Genomic DNA, 22,293 nt, shown 5'->3' with positions numbered 1-22,293 from the left:
TAAAAGGAGATAATTATGATACACTTCGTATCTATTTGATAGGGTTACTGTGAAGGGTAACTGAGATTAGGAAGTGAAAGTCCTTTATAAAATGTAATTATTCATCTTCAGAAAAAGGACAAAAAAGAAAAGAAGGACTGTCATATCAAGCCACTCTTTGTCTTTAAGCAGGACTCCTTTTCACATAGCACTGCTTACCATTCAGTAAAAAAATAAAAAACCTATACAATTGGTTCAATGATAAACACTAAAACTTGTTATCCATGATTTATTATAAATGCGTGTTTCTGGTTTGTACTACCTATGTTTAAATTTAAAACCTGTTTCTCATCTGGTCGCTCACATGATATTAATCTTTGAAACTAACAATTCAATACATCTGTACAAACATAAAACTTTCTCCATACTTCTAAGACTACTACTTATATTATTAATTTTTTTAGAAAATTTACAACATATTTCCCTACAGAAACAGAATCAAGAATCAGGGGAAGAGGAAGGTAAACTTGCAAACTCATTCTATGAGGCCACCATCATCCTAATACCAAAACCAGACAAAGATGCCACAAAAAAGAGAACTACAGGCCAGTATCAGTGATGAACATAGATGCAAAAATCCTTAACAAAATTCTAGCAAACAGAATCCAAGAACATATTAAAAAGATTACACATCATGACCAAGTGGGCTTTATCCCAGGGATGCAAGGATTCTTCAACATTTGCAAATCAATGTGATGCACCACATTAACAAATTGAAAGATAAAAACTCTATGATTATCTCAATAGATGCAGAGAAAGCCTTTGACAAAATTCAACATCCATTTATGATAAAAAACCCTCCAGAAAGCAGGCATAGAAGGAACATACCACAACATAATAAAAGCCATATATGATGAACCCATAGCAAACATTATCCTCGATGGTGAAAAATTGAAAGCATTTCCCCTAAAGTCAGGAACAGGACAAGGGTGCCCATTCTCACCACTACTGTTCAACATAGTTTTGGAAGGTTTAGCCACAGCAATCAGAGAAGAAAAAGAAATACAAGGAATCCATATTGGAAAAGAAGTAAAACTCTCACTGTTTGCAGATGACATGATCCTCTACATAGAAAACCCTAAAGACTCTACCAGAAAATTACTAGAGCTAATCAATGAATATAGTAAAGTTGCAGGATATAAAATTAACATGCAGAAATCCCTTGCATTCCTATACACTAACAATGAGAAAACAGAAAGAGAAATTAAGGAAACAATTCCATTCACCATTGCAACGAAAATAATAAAATACTTAGGGATAAATCTACCTAAAGAAACAAAATACCTATATATAGCAAACTATAAAACACTGATGAAAGAAATCAAAGAGGACACAAATAGATGGAGAAATATACCATGTTCATGGATTGGAAGAATCAATATTGTCAAAATGGCTATACTACCCAAAGCAATCTATAGATTCAATGCAATCCCTATTAAGCTACCAACGGTATTTTTCACAGAACTAGAACAAATAATTTCACAGTTTGTATGGAAATACAAAAAACCTCGAATAGCCAAAGCAGTCTTGAGAAAGAAGAATGGAACTGGAGGAATCAACCTGCCTGACTTCAGGTTCTACTACAAAGCCTCAGTCATCAAGACACTATGGTACTGGCACAAAGACAGAAATATAGATCAATGGAACAAAACAGAAAGCCCAGAGATAAATCCACGAACCTATGGACACCTTATCTTCGACAAAGGAGGCAAGAATACATAATAGAAAAAAGACAACCTCTTTAACAAGTGGTGCTGGGAAAACTGGTCAACCACTTGTAAAAGAATGAAACTAGAACACTCTCTAACACCATACACAAAAATAAACTCAAAATGGGTTAAAGATCTAAATGTAAGACCAGAAACTATAAAACTCCTAGAGGAAAACACACGCAAAACACTCTCTGACATAAATCACAGCAGGATCCTCTATGACCCACCTCCCAGAGTAATGGAAATAAAAGCAAAAATAAACAAATGGGACCTAATGAAACTTAAAAGCTTTTGCACAACAAAGGAAACTATAAGCAAAGTGAAAAGACAGCCTTCAGAATGGGAGAAAATAATAGCAAATGAAGCAAGTGACAAAGAATTAATCTCAAAAATATAAAAGCAGCTCATGCAGCTCAATTCCAGAAAAATAAATGACCCAATCAAAAAATGGGCCAAAGAACTAAACAGACATTTCTCCAAAGAAGACTTACAGATGGCTAACAAACACATGAAAAGATGCTCAACATCACTCATTATCAGAGAAATGCAAATCAAAACCACAATGAGGTACCATCTCACGTCAGTCAGAATGGCTGCTATCCAAAAGTCTACAAACAATAAATGCTGGAGAGAGTGTGGAGAAAAGGGAACCCTTCTACACTGTTGGTGGGAATGCAAACTAGTACAGCCACTATGGAGAACAGTGTGGAGATTCCTCAAAAAACTGGAAACAGAATGGCCATATGACCCAGCAATCCCACTGCTGGGGATACACACTGAGGAAACCAGAATTGAAAGAGACATGTGTACCTCAATGTTCATTGCAGCACTGACTACAATAGCCAGGACATGGAAGCAACCTAGATGCCCATTGGCAGATGAATAGATAAGAAAGCTGTAGTACATATACACAATGGAATATTACTCAGCTATTAAAAAGAATGCATTTGAATCAATTCTAATGAGGTGGATGAAACTGGAGCCTATTATACAGAGTGAAGTAAGTCAGAAAGAAAAACACCAATAGAGTATATTAACGCATATATATAGAATATAGAAAGATGGTAACAATGACCCTATATGTGAGATAACAATAGAGACACAGATGTAAAGAACAGACTGTTGGACTCTATGGGAGAAGGTGAGGGTGGGATGATTTGAGAGAATAGCATTGAAACATGCATATTATCATATGTGAAACAGATCACCAGTCCAGGTTCAATGCATGAGACAGGGTGCTCAGGGCTGGTGCACTGGGATGACCCTGAAGGATGGGATGGGGAGGGAGGTGGGAGGGGGGATGGGGAGCACATGTACACCCATGGCTGATTCATGGGAAATCAGCAGAAACCACTAAAATATTGTAAAGCAGTTAGCATCCAACTAAAATAAATTTTCAAAAAAGAATCAGGGGAATGTCATATAAAAATTAAACCCTATATATATTTTAATTTTATCATGATTTTTCATTTAAAAAAACATACCTTTTCCTTTTTCCAAATTTGGGATTTTTCTTTTCAGTTTTATTTTTGGAAATTTGCACCTGTAAAATAACCGTTAGCAAAAAGATGTGTTAGTTCACGTGGGATATGATGAGCTCAGCATAATAATGGATCCTATACAGTCTGAGTAATTTAGCCCAGTAGAGAAACTCTGGCTTCCAGCTCTAAACACACCTATAATTCCAAGTCAACAATTGCTGCAATTGCACTGACCTGCTCAACTTCCAGGAACAGTCGACTGATCCTATACAGATGCCTACCCTCATATAGACTCTCCCTTCCTCACTTCACGAACATAGAGAAACACTAAATAAGGCAGCTTTTAAATTTTAATACACTTATGATCTTTAAAGAAAGAAAGAAATATTCAGATGCCAGAAACGTAAATCTGTAAATCAGATTTACATACAGAATGTATGTAAATTTACATACAGAATGTAAATCTGTATGTTGGGAATTGACATGTGGAAGGCCTCCAGGGAATCTGTACCAGGAAAGGGTCAAAGGGGCTTGGGATGGGGTTTTAATGTCTCAGCAAGGACAAGGAGGAGGAAGTGGAAAAATGGGAACCCTCATACACTGCTGGTGGGAATGTGGAATGGGGGAGCCATTGTGGAATACAGTGTGATAATTCCTCAATATGCTAAGTGTAGAGTTACCCTATGATCTAGCGATTCCACTCCTAGGTATATGCCCAACATAAACGAATGATATACTCATGTAAAAGATTGTGTCTGGTCATAACTATGAAACTATAAATGTGAATAACAGCATTATTCATGATAGTCCAAAAGTAGAAAGAATCTAAATGTCCATAAATGGATGGCTAATACGTGGTATAACCATATGTGTACTCAGTCACTTCAGTCGTGTCTGACTCTTTGTGACCCCAAGGACCATAGCCTTCCAGGCTGTTCTGGCCATAAGATCATCCTGGCAAGAATAGGAGTGGGCTGCCCTGCCCTCCTCCAGCGGATCTTCCTGACACAGAGACTGAACCTTCATCTCCTGCATCTCCTGAATTGCAGGCAGATTCTTTACCACTGAGCCACTGGGGAAGCCTGGTTATCCATAAAATGACATATGATCTAGCTTTTATAAATAATGAAGTACTGGCACACACTACAATATGGACGAATCCTGAGATCATTATGCAAAGTAAAAAGTTAAAAAAGTCAGACACAAAAGGCCACATGTTGAATGATTTCACTTATTTGAAATGCCCAGAAAAGGCAAATCTACAGACACAGAAGTACAATAGTGAAGCCAAGGACTGGGGGATGTGGAAATGAGTAGTGATTCCTAACAAATATCAGGTTTTCTTTTGGTAGTAAGAAAAAATGTTCTGAAATCAGATAGCAGTATTGCTTGTACAACTGTTAATATATTAAAAACCACTGAGTTTTACGGTTTAAAATTAAGTTACACCTTCCTGGCAAGAATGAAGGTAAAAAAATTTTTTTAATGCAGTGACTTGGAAAAATTGAAAGTAAGGAGACAGAATATATTAATGATTAATAACAAAAGGAACCTGGTGTAGCATACTACTGTTAGAAAAAAGCAGACGTTAAGGCAAAAAGCATAATCAAAGATAAAAAAGGTTATTCCTTAATGCTAAAAGAAACAATCTACCATCAAAATATAACAGTCCTTAACCTGTATATACCAAACTCTTAGTCTTAAAATATACACAGAGAAACAGAATTACAAGTAGAAACCTGATGAAGAATTTACAGGTAAAATGGGATAATTTAAATTTATTTCTCATTAAAAAGTTATATCTTAATAATCTCTCAAAGGAGATTTGTATGAAACATTCAGGAAGTTCATATTATTATGATACTAAACATCAAGCAGTCTTCTTTTTGTGATCTTAACCTCAAGGTCCCTGGTGGCTCAGACAGTAAAGAATCTGCCCGCAATGCAGAGGACCTGGATTCGATTCCTGGGTTGGAAAGATCCCCTGGAGAAGGGAATGGCTACCCACTCCAGTATTCTGGCTTAGAGAATTCCATGGACTGTATATAGCCCACAGGGTTGCAAAGAGTTCAATACCACTGGGCGACTTACACACAATATTCATATAGCTTTTCCAAGACTGCTTTACATATTTATATGGTAAAAAGAAAAAAGCATACAGAAATACTGTTGTTTATATCAGTGATCTACATCCACAAAGACATTGTAACACTTTATTTCTATTTTGCTATTCAGGATCAGCTTACATTACATGCATATTTGAATATGAGGCAAAAGGGTGGCCACAAGTGGAAATGAAACTCAGGTAACAAGATTGCTGTTCAGCCGCAAAATCATGTCAGGCTCTTTGTAACCTCATGAACTGTAGCACATCAGGCCCCTCTGTCCTCCACTATCTCCCAGAGTTTGCTCAGACTCATGTCCATTGAGTCAGTGATGCCATCCAACCATCTCATCCTCTGCTGTCCCCTTCTCCTCCTGACTTCAATCTTTCCCAGCATCAGAGTCTTTTCCAATGAACTGGTTCTGTGCATCAAGTGGCCAAAGCATTGGAGCTTCAGCTTTAGCATCAGTCCTTCCAATGATATTCAGTGTTAATTTCCTTTAGGATACACTAGTTTGATCTCCTTGCTTTCAAAGGGACTTTCAAGAGTCTTCTCCAGCACCACAATGCAAAAGTATCCGTTTTTCGGTGCTCAACCTTCTTTATGATCCAACTGTCACATCCATACATGACTACTGGAAAAACCATAGGTAACAAAGTGCAAACTGTTTTATAGGTATTAGTAGAGAGAAATACTGTTAGACAACTTCCATAAATGAGGGTGAGTTGTGTTGGTGATAATAAATTCCTCTCTACTTTGTTTAACACTCGTCAGATACTCTGTGCCTCTTTGGTTTTTCCAGTAGTCATGTACAAATGTGAGATTTGGACCATAAAGAAAGCTGAGCACCCAAGAATTGATGCTTTTGAACTGTGGTGTTGGAGAAGAATCTTGAGAGTCCCTTGGACTGCAAGGAGATCCAACCAGTTCATCCTAAAGGAAATCAACCCTAAGCATTCACTGGAAGACTGATGCTGAAGCTGAAACTCCAATACTTTGGCCACCTGATGCGAAGAACTGACTCATTTGGAAAGACCTGATGCTGAAAAGATTGAAGGCAGGAGGAGAAGGGGGCAACAGAGGGGGAGATGGTTGGATGGCATCACTGACTCGATGGACATGAGTTTGAGTAAACTCCAGGAGTTGGTGATGGACAGGGGTCCCAGCATGTTGCAGTCCATGGGGTCGCAAAGAGTCGGACACGACTGAGCAACTGAACTGAACTGAACCGAACTGTGCCTCTTCCTCTAGCCTTTGTTGACGTACAGTGGATGGGGATAAGCACTGAATCTGGAAGGATTCATCTAGACTCTGGCACCTACCAGCAAGGTCACCTTCAGTGAGTCATTGACCTCTCTAACATCCAGCAAGAGCCTGGCATAAAGGAGACCTTTATTTCCTTTGTTTTTAATAAATAAAAATATTTATTAAATATTTTCTAACTAAATGAGCCTTTTGCATTTCAGGGTCTTCTTTTGTTAAACAATGCTTAAAAAAAACTACGTCAAGGCATATGAGGGAAGATTAAATTAAATAACATGTCAGAAAGTATCCAACAGTGCTTAGAAATTAGGTGATGTGCAGTCACTATTTCACTGTTATACTAGTCCACCTGGTCAGGGTCAGGGTCAGGGTCAGGCTTCTCCTTTTTCCTTGAACCATACGACAGAGGGTACTTGGCACTTTGATATGGCTGGACTTTGGTCATAGATCAGTTTTCCAAATCTGCCATAACAAGTTACCACAAATGTGGTAAAGCACCAAAAGTTTATTTTCTTACAGTTCTGAAGGATAGGTGTGTGTCTCTTATAAGAACACTTGTCATTGGATGAGGGCCCACATTATCCAGGATGAGTTCATCTCAAAATGCTTACCCAAAGGATGTGCAGAGATCCTTATTCCAAATAAGGTCATATTCTGGTGGACATATCTTTTGGAGGCTACCATCCAACACACTACAAGTAGATATGAAAGATCTACTTTATCTACTCCATGTCTTCTCCTTCTCTTCCTGTGTTTCAGAGCTGACTGACCTATGCTGTCCAGTCCAATGCTATTCAGAACTACAGCCATGACATGACAGAATCAGTAACACCTGAGAGCTTGTTAGAAATGCAAATATACCCACCCCAAACCAGATAGTCTGGGGGTGGAGCCCAGAATCTGTATTTAAACAAGCTCTTCAGGTGACTCAAGTTTTCCAGGCACTGATCTAGCCCGCACCATCCAAACAAATATATTGCTAGGTAAGTATTGTTGATTTTAACAAAAACAAAGCAAGTATTAACTCTTTTCTTGTTGGATGTAAAATAAAGAAGTGTATCTATACAGAACATGTGCCATTTACTGAAAAGAAAAATATATATATAATGATAATTAGGATTGCAAACTAGAATGGCAAATGATAGAATTGCCTTTAATTGCAAAGGAATGAAAATCTATAAGAATTGTATTTATATCAGATTTATATAATCTGCAAAACTGACTTGACATTGCCCATTTCCTCATCTAAATTAAATATCTTTTTTTTTTTCTTGCCTCTTGGCATGTGGGATCTTAGTTCCATGATCAGCGACTGGACAAGCAGTGGGAGCATGAAGTGGTAGCCACTGGCCTGCCAGGGAAGTTCCTAAATTAAAAATCTCTTTAAGTGAGAGGAACGAGTTTGTTAGCTATATTAAATCTGAGGGCGTAAAATTCTGATCAGCATTTTATGCTCATTGAATACATAAATATGTTTTGTAATCTTCTGAGAATAATTGTCAGTCAATAATCACTAAAGAGCTGCCTATTTTGACAGAAGAATGAATCTGTACCTTGAATAATGTACATAAACTCCTGTCAAAAGTCATTATATAGAAGGAAAAGCCAATATTCTCATTCCCCTTTGGTAAATCTGCTGGGAAATATATGCTTGGAATAGGATGAAAACTGGTTTCATGAAACATTGTAAATGATGGTTATTACTTAATCTGAGTATCTTGGGAGAACAAATAATAAAGTTAAGTCTTCGGGCCCAGAGAACATTTGTTTTTAACACTTCTTCGAAAAGAAGGGAAGGTTGAAATGATCATTTTCTAGCCTTATTTTTTTTTTACTTTTTATTTTTATTTATTTATTTTTTTATTTATTTATATTAGTTGGAGGCTAATTACTTTACAATATTGTAGTCTTATTTTAAGCATGATTTCAACAGATCATCTACAAATCTGGTGTTTCTTACATAAGTGGCAGCCAACGACCAATGCTTCAGTCAGGTCAGTCTTCAGCAGAGGGGTATTCCTGTGAGATTTGGACAGTATCAGAGACTAGTCCCCAGCAACATGACATCAGCCTCTAGCTGTCCCTTACACTCTCTTCAGTCATGTGTAAGTTCAAACTACAGGTCTGTGGATTTCTCTGTGTGAGGAGCTTACCAGAGAAAACACTGGAGTGTATACTCAAGCAATGACCTGAGGCATGGGAGGATCAGTTCAGTTCAGTTCAGCCGCTCAGTCGTGTCCGACTCTTTGCGACCCCATGGACTGCAGCACGCCAGGCCTCCCTGTCCATTGCCAATTCCCAGAGTTTACTCAAACTCATGTCCATTGAGTCAGTGATGCCATCCAACCATCTCATCCTCTGTCATCCCCTTCTCCTCCTGCCTTCAATTTTTCTCAGCATCAGGATCTTTTCAGATGAGTCAGTTCTTAGCATCAGGTAGCCAAAGTATTGGAGTTTCAGCTTCAGCATCAGTCCTTCCAATGAATGCTCAGGACTGATTTCCTTTAGGATGGACTGGTTGGATCTCCTTGCAGTCCAAGGGACTCTCAAGATTCTTCTCCAACACCACAGTTCAAAAGCATCAATTCTTCGGCCCTCATGGGAGAATATTCCCCCTTAAGTAGAAGCTGACTGCTAGACCACCTTAGACAGAAGCCGAGAAAAGGCCTGCTGTGAACACCTCCCAGTCCTGGCTGAGGACAGAAGTACTGGACACCTCAAGGGAACTCCAATGATTATAGACTTCAGTGACACATTTTCCAGTCTTGCACTTCACTATTTTTTTTTAAACAATCTTTGACCATCTAGCTATACCACAGGTAGAACATAGCAATTCAGGAAGTTTCTTTTTTAAAAATAACACAAATTGCACTATATCTATAGAGAGCTTCAGAAAATGAAGGATTACTAGGAACATGGAGGAAAGAGTCCCATGGAAATCAGAAGAAAGTAGAATTTACGTCAGCTGTTAATCTGACTGAATGAAGCTGGTAAGTTAGATTATTTGACCTGCAATTGGACACTGACTAAAAATCCAAGTCTGTTGAAAACAATTCCTATTTCTATACAGTTTTTTCTAAGTCATTAGGTATTTCAGCAAGAAGCATGTTGAGAAAAGATAAGGTTTCTCAGGAATACTTTCTAGAATCTACCTATTTTAATTAAATTCTTAAAATCAGATGTTCTGAGAACATTCAATGATTATAGGACCAATATTACATTTTTTTCTGGACTAAAGAACAAATGTTGAGACCTTTGTTAGTGGTTTTATCATTTTTCTCTCCAAACTTGAGTAGTGAGGATGGGTGGTCTGATTCTCTGACCCATGATCACTGTCAAATGTTCTGAACATTTATCCTCAGCAACATGCAAAAGAAGATCATCTCTCCCCTACACAGGGACAGACAGACTCTGCACAATAGCATAATTTAAAAAAAAAGATTATTCTTTAAAATATTTGTCTGGATCCAAGTCCTTACATCAGCTCTCTGAGGAGTCCAGAGGTTGAAACGAAAGACATTCTTGCACCTAGATTCATAGAAGAATGTAGAAGCTACAACTCCTTTTGTTTGATCTGGGTGACATGCTTCCAGCATGTAGGGGAGTACAAATTTAAGATGTGTACCTGAAATACATATTTCATAACAGAGAAAATTATTTTTGAAGCAAAGTGAAAGTATTTGGGCTTCCCTGGTGGCTCAGGCAGTAAAGAATCCGCCTGCAATGTGAGAGACCTGGGTTCGATCCCTGGGTTGGGAAGATCCCCTGGAGAAGGGAATGGTTACCCATACAGTACCTTCTTGAGATTGATTTTATCATCTCCACTTGGGCTTCCCTGGTAGCTCAGGTGGTAAAGAACCCGCCTGTAATGCAGGAGACCCCGGTTCGATCCCTGGGTTGGGAAGATCCCCTGGAGAAGGGACAGGCTACCTATTCCAGTACTCACTGGCTTCCCTGACGGCCCAGACAGTAAAGAATCCGCCTGCAGTGTGGGAGACCTGGGTTTGATCCCTGGATTGGGAAGATCCCCAGGAGGGGCGCATGGCAACCCACTCTAGTATTCTTGCCTGGAGAATCCCCATGGACAGGGGAACTTGCGGGCTACAGTACATGGGGTCACAAAGAGTTGGACACGACTGAGTGACTTAGCGTGGAAAGCATTAATACATAAACAAAAACAAAAATATCACCCCCAAATAAGTAATATTTTAAAGAATTTTAAAGTAGTCATTTATAGGTTTTTGAAGACCTATAAACAAAATATAAATAAATATAAAATTTGAAGATCTGTGGGCAGAGGTCAAATGTTTATAAATTTGAAATTATAGATTAATTCTAATAAGTTACATGTAAACTTTACTGATTTTCACTGGCATATTTTCTTCCAGTGATAACAATTTTCCTTTGCCAATTAGAAAATAGTAGTTATTTCTATTAGGCATAGAAAGATAATTTTTAATATTTAGGGCAATAGCTAGAATCTATAAAATATACTCAGTATTCAAACTCCTATTGTATATCAATAACCATGCTTATATGGATTATTAACACTGGTTTTTGGTTTTAATGGAATGGGATGAGGAAGGTGACGGTGAGAAGAAACGCAGACTCATTGTGTGTGTAGCTTGATGTTGGAGATGTGTCTCTGGATAAGAGAAAGAACTATTCTGGCAATGAATATAATCAATAAAACTGAAGAGAGTTGCATAACAACCTTTAGTCCCAAATAGCAAAGGACAATACCTGCTATTCGTATGATTAGTAGGACTCAACTTGAACAGCTTTTCGTTTCTTAACAAAAGAGCAATCGCATTTTGTAGAATTCTTGTTTTTGCTTTCTGGCTCAAAGTTAAATTACAGAATAGAAAATGTGGAAAGTTATGGTTGAAAAGTTTTGAGTTTCTGGAATCTATGACACTGGATTTTAAGTATTACTAAACTTGAATTCCAAGTGAATAAATACCCTGAATGAATTTTCAAATGGGCATCACATGTAGAGAAACAAAAATTAATGCAATCTTCTATTATTATAAATGATGTTAAAAAACGAGACTTTTTAAAATAAGTAGGATGAAAACAGATCTTAAAAGTTGAGAGGATATTACTGATAGAGATGAATTTCTGTTTACTGCATAACTAAATTTTAAATCTTGTCAGGTAAATCAGTACACTGGGACAAGTCACTAGTTTAGGAAAACCCTGCCACTTCCACCTCCCAAAGTACTCCTGGGACCTGCAACCCCCAAATGGCAACAAGAGGCACCCTACAGCCCCGTGGCAGAAAACCTGCCCTTTGTAAGCTGGCTGCTAAATGACAAGCTGCCAGTTTGGAGAACAGTACCTCACACTAGGAAGTGGTCGCTTTCTGTCCAGGGAAAGAGGTTTTCACCTCTGCTATAAGTGTACCCTCTATTCCCTACTCTTCTCACGCCCATCAACCATCTTAAGAAAACTACAAGGAGATCAGTTTGGCTGAAATCAGATCCAGAAATTGAAAGTCAAGTCAGAAAAAGGGTTAAGCAAATATACAAGTTCAAAGTAAGCTTTTCTATTTAAGAAACAAACAGAATCATCCACACCAGAAAAGAGGTACTCTAAGTCAAGAGTTCTCCTTGTTCTTACAAATATATAAAAGGTTCTGGATATCAACGACTAATCCATTTTGTCTGATTTTAATACTTTTTACTAATAGTTATCCTACAGAATTCCTATAGATTTTAATTTAAGATAAAAGAGGTAAAGCTTGCAACCTAAAGGGCAGGCTTAGTTTTTAAGTTAGTAAAGAATATCTTGTTAAAAATCACTCCCCTGGAAGGAAGTTTGATAGCATTGCCTTAGAGTGGCTCAGAGCTTTTCAGGGAAACTGAAATTAGCACAAAAAGAACTTTCTATGTGAAGGCTTCCACTGATGACTTAAAGTGATTAATGGACAAATTTCTATATTAATATATATTTTATTTATATTTGAAAGTGCAACTCACATCAAAAGAATCATTTATATCTTAAAATTTTGATTAGGAAAATTTTAGAGAGCAATGAAAATGTTCTCTATTTTAATCTTGACTGGTAGTTACATGGGTGTGTATGCTTAAGAAAAACTCTGATCAAACTCTACACTTAAGATCTGTGCATTTCATTGTGTTTAAGTTTTTCATCAATTTAAAAAATTAAATTACAAAAAAGGTAAATCAAATGCAAGAAAGCTATGAAAACTAAGAGTATAGAAAATGGCAAAATTTTGACAGAATATCTGAATGATTCAAGTTTTGGAAACATTGGCTTATGGGAAGGTGAAAAGAAGTAACCTCCAAAGTAAATTAAGTGAGTTTTGAAGCCTGACTGTGACTCTTCCCAAGGGATTCCTCTCTTACCATTCTTTCCTAAGGTATTTCTTTGCCTGGGGCTAGAAGCCAGCAGTAAAGATCAATTACAGTATTTATCTTTGTGGAAAAATGCATATAAAGCTAAGTGAATTGAGTGAGGAGCTGCACATGGATTCTATATTAATAAGAAGCTTATTAATTAGCACAAATGTTCAGGCAGCCAGTCATAAAATATGAACAACTTCTGCAATTGGGCTGATGAAGTTTTCTTGCTTATTATGAAGAAGTTTCACAATAATTTGGGAGAGAATTTTTTTTTATATTTTTCATAAAAAATATAACGGCTTGAATTCCTCATACCTAAATGTATAAATCAAGAGTGTTCATTAATTTTGTTTTTTAAGGTAGTATAAATTAAACTCTTGGCATTAATAAAGTGCTAGAAGAAAAGATACCCATGCATACATATGTCTATATGTAAGCTAAAAAAATTGGAAAACAAAATTTAAAAAGAGATCCTTTTCTGATTAGTAACAACGTGGGATGACCTTAATTAGATATATGTAAAATTCCACACTGAAAAAACACTAAAGAAACAATGATAAAGGGACAAGTTACATTTCTACAGGTGTGCAGCAATGTTAAATAAACATGGGATTTCTCTCCAGATTAGCACACAGATTTTCTACAATACTAACCATCACCTCAACAGAATTTTTCTTTGGAGAGTTGACTAAATATTTCTAAATATAACACTGTGTGGTGTTAAAGCTATCTAAAGTATGCCTTTACTGGGGTTTCCCCTTGCCACAGGAAAGGCAAGACAGGATAAAGAATTTAGAACTTGGGCTACTTTGAATAATTCTAGAAGGCTCTGGCCTAGAGGGATGGTCTCTATCTGACTGGAACCTGGCCCGGGGATTATTTAGGGGGAGGGGCAATACTGGCTCAGTATTTTAGAATATGACAAGAAGACAGTTGGGAGATGTGGGATTGGAATTGGTTAGTGCATATGAAAGAGGTACCCTGTGCATCCTGAAGAACTGGCTAGCCTTGGGAGGGTTAGTCCCTCCCCAGACAAAAAGGCTTTTTAAAATGTCAAATCATCATGATATACATATATACATAGAGTCTGAGAAAGGAAAAAGAACTATGAAAAAAATTTTTTTGAAAAAGTAAAGTAATGAAGGATCACTAACCCACATATTAAAGAAAAGATAGAGAATAATTACAGCAATCTGGAACTCATTTTAAGACCACATACATAAACAGATACAGAAACGGACATTCTGACATGTGAAATGCTGCATGTCACATTATGGAGAAGGTATGCTGTACGTTACAGCATGTGTGCTCAGTTGCTCAGTCGCATCCGACTCTCTGCGACTCCATGGACTGTAGTCCACCAGGCTCCTCTGTCCATGGGATTCTCCAGGCAAGAATACTGGAGTGGGTTGCTATCTTCCCCTCTAGGGGATCTTCCCAACCCAGGGATCAAACTCATGTCTCCTGCATTGGTAGGTGGATCCTTTACTGAGCCACCTGGGAAGCCCCGTACTATCTATCATAGAGAAGGTAACAAAAGAAAAGCAGCAAAGTAGCAGAAGATTATTTATTAGTATAAATGGTATTGGGATAAGCAGTGAGTGCAGGGGGAAAACATGTCTTTTTCCACCATCCTTTTAAGTTCTCATTTGGGGCCCCTATAACAAAAGACAGATGAAAAAGAGAAAAGCATGCAAAATTATCTAATATAAGTTTTATGTGACTGGGGAGCCTCCATAAGGAAATGAAGACCCAGAGAGGCAACTCAGCCTCAGGGTAGTGACTCTGGGTGTGATGAGGAGTGGAAAGTCACAGGGGTGTGACAGGACAGGAAGGGGCACGGGCTACATGTGGAGCCTGCTTCAGAGGACTCTCTGTGTCCCCAATCATTGGAGACAGGATGCTCCTGTCCTCCCCAGTCAGGGAGGACAACTCCCGCATGACGCCCTTATGACCTGCTTCGGGGGAGGTCAGAAAGTCCTTCCTACCTGGTGTTTCACAAATTCCCCCATCTGAGAATACTCAATACACCAAGGTGTTGTATTCTGGGGCAGCACGTCCTGAGTCTTATCACTATAAGGCTGCTGCAATTTTTTATACTCTATCCATGTAGCACATATAAAAATAAATCCATATTCCCACAACAATAGCTAACATTTATGAAATGTTTCCTATTTTCCAAGCACTGTGCTATGTACTTTATATAAATTGTCAAGAGTAATTTTTATTTGTAAGACTTTCATTCTTCTCATTTAACAGGAGGAAACTGAGAGCATAGAAAGTTAAGCAGCCAAATTGAAGATCATAGCAGTGGTAGGTGACAGACCAGGAGCTCTATCCCCTTTACAAGGAAATATATGGTCAAAAATGTTACAGTATGTAGGGTAGAAAATAAGTAAATTATCCAGTAATTTAAAGAACAATGTGTTTATTTCCATTTTCCTCTCCATAAGAAGCCTTTGAAATTTCATGGCTTTTGGTCTAATTTGTAGTATTTCAGTATTATTTTATATTAAATCACTCTGCAATTATATTGGAAGTTTGTTGAGTTCAGGACATTCAAAAGTCATACCAAATGTCAGACAGACATTGCACAGTCCTGTTTATTTCTTTTCCATTTATTTTTATTAGTTGGAGGCTAATTACTTTACATCATTGCAGTGGTTTTTGTCATACACTGAAATGAATTAGCCACGGATTTACATGTATTCTCCATCCCGGTCCCCCCTCCCACCTCCCTCTCCACCCGATCCCTCTGGGTCTTCCCAGTGCACCAAGTCCGAGCACTTGTCTCATGCACCCAACCTGGGCTGGCGATCTGTTTCACCCTAGATAATATACATGTTTTGATGCTGTTCTCTTGAAACATTCCACCCTCGCCTCCTCCCACAGAGTCCACAAGTCTGTTCTATACATCTGAGTCTCTTTTTCTGTTTTGCATATAGGGTTATTCTTACCATCTTTCCAAATTCCATATATATGTGTTAGTATACTGTAATGGTCTTTATCTTTCTGGCTTACTTCGCTCTGTATAATGGGCTCCAGTTTCATCCATCTCATTACAACTGATTCAAATGAATTCTTTTTAATGGCTGAGTAATATTCCATGGTGTATATGTACCACAGCTTCCTCATCCATTCGTCTGCTGATGGGCATCTAGGTTGCTTCCATGTCCTGGCTATTATAAACAGTGCTGCGATGAACATTGGGGTGCATGTGTCTCTTTCAGATCTGGTTTCCTCGGTGTGTGTGCCCAGAAGTGGGATTGCTGGGTCATATGGCAGTTCTAGTTCCAGTTTTTTAAGAAATCTCCACACTGTTTTCCATAGTGGCTGTACTAGTTTGCATTCCCACCAACAGTGTAAGAGGGTTCCCTTTTCTCCACACCCTCTCCAGCATTTATTGCTTGTAGACTTTTGGATAGCAGCCATCCTGACTGGCGTGTAATGGTACCTCATTGTGGTTTTGATTTGCATTTCTCTGGTGATGAGTGATGTTGAGCATCTTTTCATGTGTTTTTGTGCCATCTGTATGTCTTCCTTGGAGAAATGTCTGTTTAGTTCTTTGGCCCATTTTTTGATTGGGTCATTTATTTTTCTGGAGTTGAGCTGGAGGAGTTGCTTGTATATTTTTGAGATTAATCCTTTGTTGCTTCGTTTGCTATTATTTTCTCCCAATCTGAGAGCTGTCTTTTCACCTTGCTTATAGTTTCCTTTGTTGTGCAAAAGCTTTTAAGTTTCATTAGGTCCCATTTGTTCATTTTTGCTTTTGTTTCTAAAATTCTGGGAGGTGGGTCATAGAGGATGCTGCTGTGATTTATGTCAGAGAGTGTTTTGCCTATGTTCTCCTCTAGGAGTTTGATAGTTTCTGGTCTTACATTTAGATCTTTAATCCATTTTGAGTTTATTTTTGTGTATGGTGTTAGAGAGTGTTCTAGTTTCATTCTTTTACAGGTGGTTGCCCAGTTTTCCCAGCACCACTTGTTAAAGAGGTTGTCTTTTTTCCATTGTATATCCTTGCCTCCTTTGTCGAAGATAAGGTGACCATAGGTTCGTGGGTTTATCTCTGGGCTTTCTATTCTGTTCCATTGATCTATATTTCTGTCTTTGTGCCAGTACCAAACTGTCTTGATGACTGTGGCTTTGTAGTATAGTCTGAAGTCAGGCAGGTTGATTCCTCCAGTTCCATTCTTCTTTCTCAAGGTTACTTTGGCTACTCAAGGTTTTTTGTATTTCCATACAAATTGTGAAATTATTTGTTCTAGTTCTGTGAAAAATACCGTTGGTAGTTTGATAGGGATTGCATTGAACCTATAGATTGCTTTGGGTAGTATAGCCATTTTGACAATATTGATTCTTCCAATCCATGAACACGGTATATTTCTCCATCTGTTTGTGTCCTCTTTGATTTCTTTCATCAGTGTTTTATAGTTTTCTATGTATAGGTCTTTTGTTTCTTTAGGTAGATATACTCCTAAGTATTTTATTCTTTTTGTTGCAATGGTGAATGGTATTGTTTCCTTAATTTCTCTTTCTGTTTTCTCATTGTTAGTGTATAGGAATGCAAGAGATTTCTGTATGTTAATTTTATATCCTGCAACTTTACTGTATTTGTTGATTAGCTCTAGTAATTTTCTGGTAGAGTCTTTAGGGTTTTCTATGTAGAGGATCATGTCATCTGCAAACAGAGAGAGTTTCACTTCTTCTTTTCCTATCTGGATTCCTTTTACTTCTTTTTCTGCCCTGATTGCTGTGGCCAACACTTCCAAAACTATGTTGAATAGTAGTGGTGAGAGTGGGCACCCTTGTCTTGTTCCTGATTTCAGGGGAAATGCTTTCAATTTTTCACCATTGAGGGTGATACTTGCTGTGGGTTTGTCATATATAGCTTTTATTATGTTGAGGTATGTTCCTTCTATTCCTGCTTTCTGGAGAGTTTTAATCATAAATGGATGTTGAATTTTGTCAAAGGCTTTTTCTGCATCTATTGAGATAATCATATGGTTTTTATCTTTCAATTTGTTAATGTGGTGTATTACATTGATTGATTTGCAGATATTAAAGAATCCTTGCATTCCTGGGATAAAGCCCACTTGGTCACGGTGTATGATTTTTTTAATATGTTGTTGAATTCTGTTTGCTAGAATTTTGTTAAGGATTTTTGCATCTATGTTCATCAGTGATATTGGTCTGTAGTTTTCTTTTTTTGTGGCATCTTTGTCTGGTTTTGGAATTAGGGTGATGGTCGCCTCATAGAATGAGTTTGGAAGTTTATCTTCTTCTGCAATTTTCTGGAATAGATTGAGTAAGATAGGTGTTAGCTCTTCTCTAAATTTTTGGTAGAATTCAGCTGTGAAGCCATCTGGTCCTGGGCTTTTGTTTGCTGGAAGATTTCTGATTACAGTTTCGATTTCCTTGCTTGTGATGGGTTTGTTAAGATCTTCTACTTCTTCCTGGTTCAGTTTTGGAAAGTTATACTTCTCTAAGAACTTGTCCATTTCTTCCAAGTTGTCCATTTTATTGGCATAGAGCTGCTGGTAGTAGTCTCTTATGATCCTTTGTATTTCAGTGTTGTCTGTTGTGATCTCTCCATTTTCGTTTCTAATTTTGTTAATTTGGTTCTTCTCCCTTTGTTTCTTAATGAGTCTTGCTAATGGTTTGTCAATTTTGTTTATTTTTTCAAAAAACCAGCTTTTAGCTTTATTGATTTTTGCTATGGTCTCTTTAGTTTCTTTTGCATTTATTTCTGCCCTAATTTTTAAGATTTCTTTCCTTCTACTAACCCTGGGGTTCTTCATTTCTTCCTTCTCTAGTTGCTTTAGGAGTAGAGTTAGGTTATTTATTTGACTTTTTTCTTGTTTCTTGAGGTAGGCCTGTAATGCTATGAATCTTCCCCTTAGCACTGCTTTTACAGTGTCCCATAGGTTTTGGGTTGTTGTGTTTTCATTTTCATTCATTTCTATGCATATTTTGATTTCTTTTTTGATTTCTTCTATGATTTGTTGGTTATTCAGAAGTGTGTTGTTTAGCCTCCATATGTTTGAATTTTTAATAATTTTTTTCCTGTAATTGAGATCTAATCTTACTGCACTGTGGTCAGAAAAGATGATTGGAATGATTTCAACTTTTTTTAATTTACCAAGACTAGATTTATGGCCCAGGATGTGATCTATTCTGGAGAAGGTTCCGTGTGCACTTGAGAAAAAGGTGAAGTTGATTGTTTTGGGGTGAAACGTCCTATAGATGTCAATTAGGTCTAGCTGGTCCATTGTGTCCTTTAAAGTTTGTGTTTCCTTCTTCATTTTCTGTTTAGTTGATCTATCCATAGTTGTGAGTGGGGTATTAAAGTCTCCTACTATTATTGTGTTACTATTAATTTCCTCTTTCATACTCGTTAGCGTTTGCCTTACATATTGCGGTGCTCCTATGTTGGGTGCATATATATTTATAATTGTTATATCTTCTTCTTGGATTGATCCTTTGATCATTATGTAGTGTCCATCTTTGTCTCTTTTCACACCCTTTATTTGAAAGTCTATTTTATCTGATATGAGTATTGCGACTCCTGCTTTCTTTTGTTCTCCGTTTGCGTGGAATATTTTTTTCCAGCCCTTCACTTTTAGTCTGTATGTGTCCCTTGTTTTGAGGTGGGTCTCTTGTAGACAGCATATATAGGGGTCTTGCTTTTGTATCCATTCAGCCAGCCTTTGTCTTTTGGTTGGGGCATTCAACCCATTTACATTTAAGGTAATTATTGACAGGTATGGTCCCGTTGCCATTTATTTTGTTGTTTGGGGTTCACGTTTATACCACCTTTCTGTGTTTCCTGTCTAGAGAAGATCCTTTAGTATTTGTTGAAGAGCTGGTTTGGTGGTGCTGAATTCTCTCAGCTTTTGCTTGTCTGTAAAGCTTTTGAATTCTCCTTCATATCTGAATGAGATCCTTGCTGGGTAGAGTAATCTAGGTTGTAGGTTATTCTCTTTCATTACTTTAAGTATGTCCTGCCATTCCCTTCTGGCCTGAAGGGTTTCTATTGATAGATCAGCTGTTATCCTTATGGGAATCCCTTTGTGTGTTATTTGTTGTTTCTCCCTTGATGCTTTTAATATTTGTTCTTTGTGTTTGATCTTTGTTAATTTGATTAATATGTGTCTTGGGGTGTTTCGCCTTGAGTTTATCCTGTTTGGGACTCTCTGGGTTTCTTGGACTTGGGTGGCTATTTCCTTCCCCATTTTAGGGAAGTTTTCAGCTATTATCTCCTCGAGTATCTTCTCATGGCCTTTCTTTTTGTCTTCTTCTTCTGGGACTCCTATGATTCGAATGTTGGGGCGTTTCACTTTGTCCCAGAGGTCCCTGAGGTTGTCCTCATTTCTTTTGATTCTTTTTTCTTTTTTCCTCTCTGCTTCATTTATTTCCACCATTTTATCTTCTAACTCACTTATCCTATCTTCTGTCTCTGTTATTCTACTCATGGTTCCCTCCAGAGTGTTTTTTATCTCATTTATTTCATTATTAATTTTTAATTGACATTTTAAAATTTCTTCTAGGTCCTTGTTAAACATTTCTTGCATCTTCTCAATCTTTGTCTCCAGGCTATTTATTTGTAACTCCATTTTGTTTTCAAGATTTTGGATCATTTTTATTATCATTATTCTAAATTCTTTTTCTGGTAGATTCCCTATTTCCTCCTCTTTTGTTTGACTTGGTGGGCTTTTTTCATGTTCCTTTAGCTGTTGGGTATTTCTCTGCCTTTGTTTAGATTGCTATGTCTGGAGTGGGCTTTCTGTATTCTTGTGGTCTGTGGTTCCTTTTTATTGTGGAGGTTTCACCCAGTGGGTGGGGTTGGACGATTGGTTTGTCAAGGTTTCCTGGTTAGGGAAGCTTGTGTCAGCGTTCTGGTGTGTGGAATTGGATTTCTTCTCTCTGGAGTGCAATGGAGTGTCCAGTAATGAGTTTTGCGATGGGTCTATGTGTTAGGTGTGACTTTGGACAGCCTGTATGTTGACACTCAGGTCTATGTTCCTGCGTTGCTAAAGAATTTGCGTGGTATGTCTTGTACTGGAGCTTATTGGCTCTTGGGTGGTGGTTGGTTTTGGTGTAGGTATGGAAGCTTTTGGATGGTCTCTTATTCCTTAATATTCTGTGTAGTCAGGAGTTTTCTGGTTTTCTCAGGTTTTGGGCTTAAGTCTCCTGCCTCTGGATTTCAGTTTTATTCTTCCAATAGTCTCAAGACTTCTCCAACTATACAGCACTGATAATAAAACTTCTAGGTTAATGGTGAAAAGATTCTCCACCGTGAGAGACAACCAGAGAGGTTCACAGAGTTACATGAAGAATAGGAGAGGGAGGAAGGAGATAGAGGTGAGCAGGAGGAGAAAAAGGGGACTCAAGAGGAAAGAGACAGATCTACACAGTTATCTGTTCCCAAAGTGTTCTCTGTAACCCAGACACCCACAAAGATCACAGAATTGGATTGGGAAGAGAAGGGGAAAGGAGGAAATAGAGGTGTTCTGAGGTAGAAAACAGAGAGTCAAAAGTGGGAGAGTAATCACCACACTCCTGAATAGAAATGGGAACTGAATATTGGATTCTTAAATGTCCAAAATTTATATCATATACTGAAAAACAAAGATTAAAAATCTAGTGTAGAGGTTAGACTCTTTGAAATACAATATTTGAAAACAAAAACAAAAACACACAAAAAATTTAGAAATGTATATGAAGTTTGGTTTAAAAATAGGGTTTCTCTCTCTCTCTCTTTTTTTTGGGGGGGGCAATGTTATAGTGAAACGAAAATGAAAATTAAGGAATAATAGAGGAGTGTTAGAGGACTTTAAAAGGAAATAGGAGAGAAAAACAAGAAAAAGAAAAAAAAATTTTTCCCCTAATTAAAAAAATCGTAAAAATATATGAAAATGAAAGTTGAGTAATGGGGGAGTAATAGGGAATTTTAAAAGAAAATAAAAGAGAAAAATAAAAAATTTTAAAAAAAGGAAAGAAAAAAAAATTTTTTTTTATATTAAAAAAAAAAAACATATATATCTAGGAATTTCTCTGGAGTTGTTGCGGTCAGCGTAGGATCAGTTCAATTTCAGATAGCTCCTCTTTCCAGCTTACACTTCGAGATATCTATAGGCCCCTTCTGGTGTAGTCGGTGTTACCTTCAGGGATTTTAATCTGTTGCACCGGTCCTTTCTGAAGCGGTTCCCTTTGTTTATTTGGCTTCTGTTTGCCGTCTCTTGGGTGTCTAATTTCCGCCCTGACACAGGCGGGCGGAGGTGATGTCTTATTTAGGTTCGCCAGTTCAGTTCAGTCCTGCTACGGG

The 22,293-nt window shown here is 37.6% G+C and overlaps 1 protein-coding gene across 4 annotated transcripts in view; it reads right to left on the bottom strand.

The window, feature by feature from the left end:
* The window catches only part of ZCWPW2 (zinc finger CW-type and PWWP domain containing 2), a 151,369-nt gene that overhangs the window by 12,123 nt on the left and 116,953 nt on the right, over positions 1-22,293 (bottom strand). For all 4 annotated transcript variants that reach the window (XM_070455278.1, XM_070455280.1, XM_070455276.1 and 1 more), the window contains one exon: positions 3,236-3,294. In XM_070455278.1, the coding sequence (XP_070311379.1) occupies positions 3,236-3,294 (59 nt within the window). The remainder of the gene's footprint in view (positions 1-3,235; positions 3,295-22,293) is intronic.

This window comes from Odocoileus virginianus, chromosome 26, assembly GCF_023699985.2.
Source record: "Odocoileus virginianus isolate 20LAN1187 ecotype Illinois chromosome 26, Ovbor_1.2, whole genome shotgun sequence".
Taxonomy (NCBI): domain Eukaryota; kingdom Metazoa; phylum Chordata; class Mammalia; order Artiodactyla; family Cervidae; genus Odocoileus; species Odocoileus virginianus.
The sequence above is the reverse complement of the archived record's forward strand: the minus strand, read 5'-3'. Positions and strand labels throughout refer to the sequence as shown.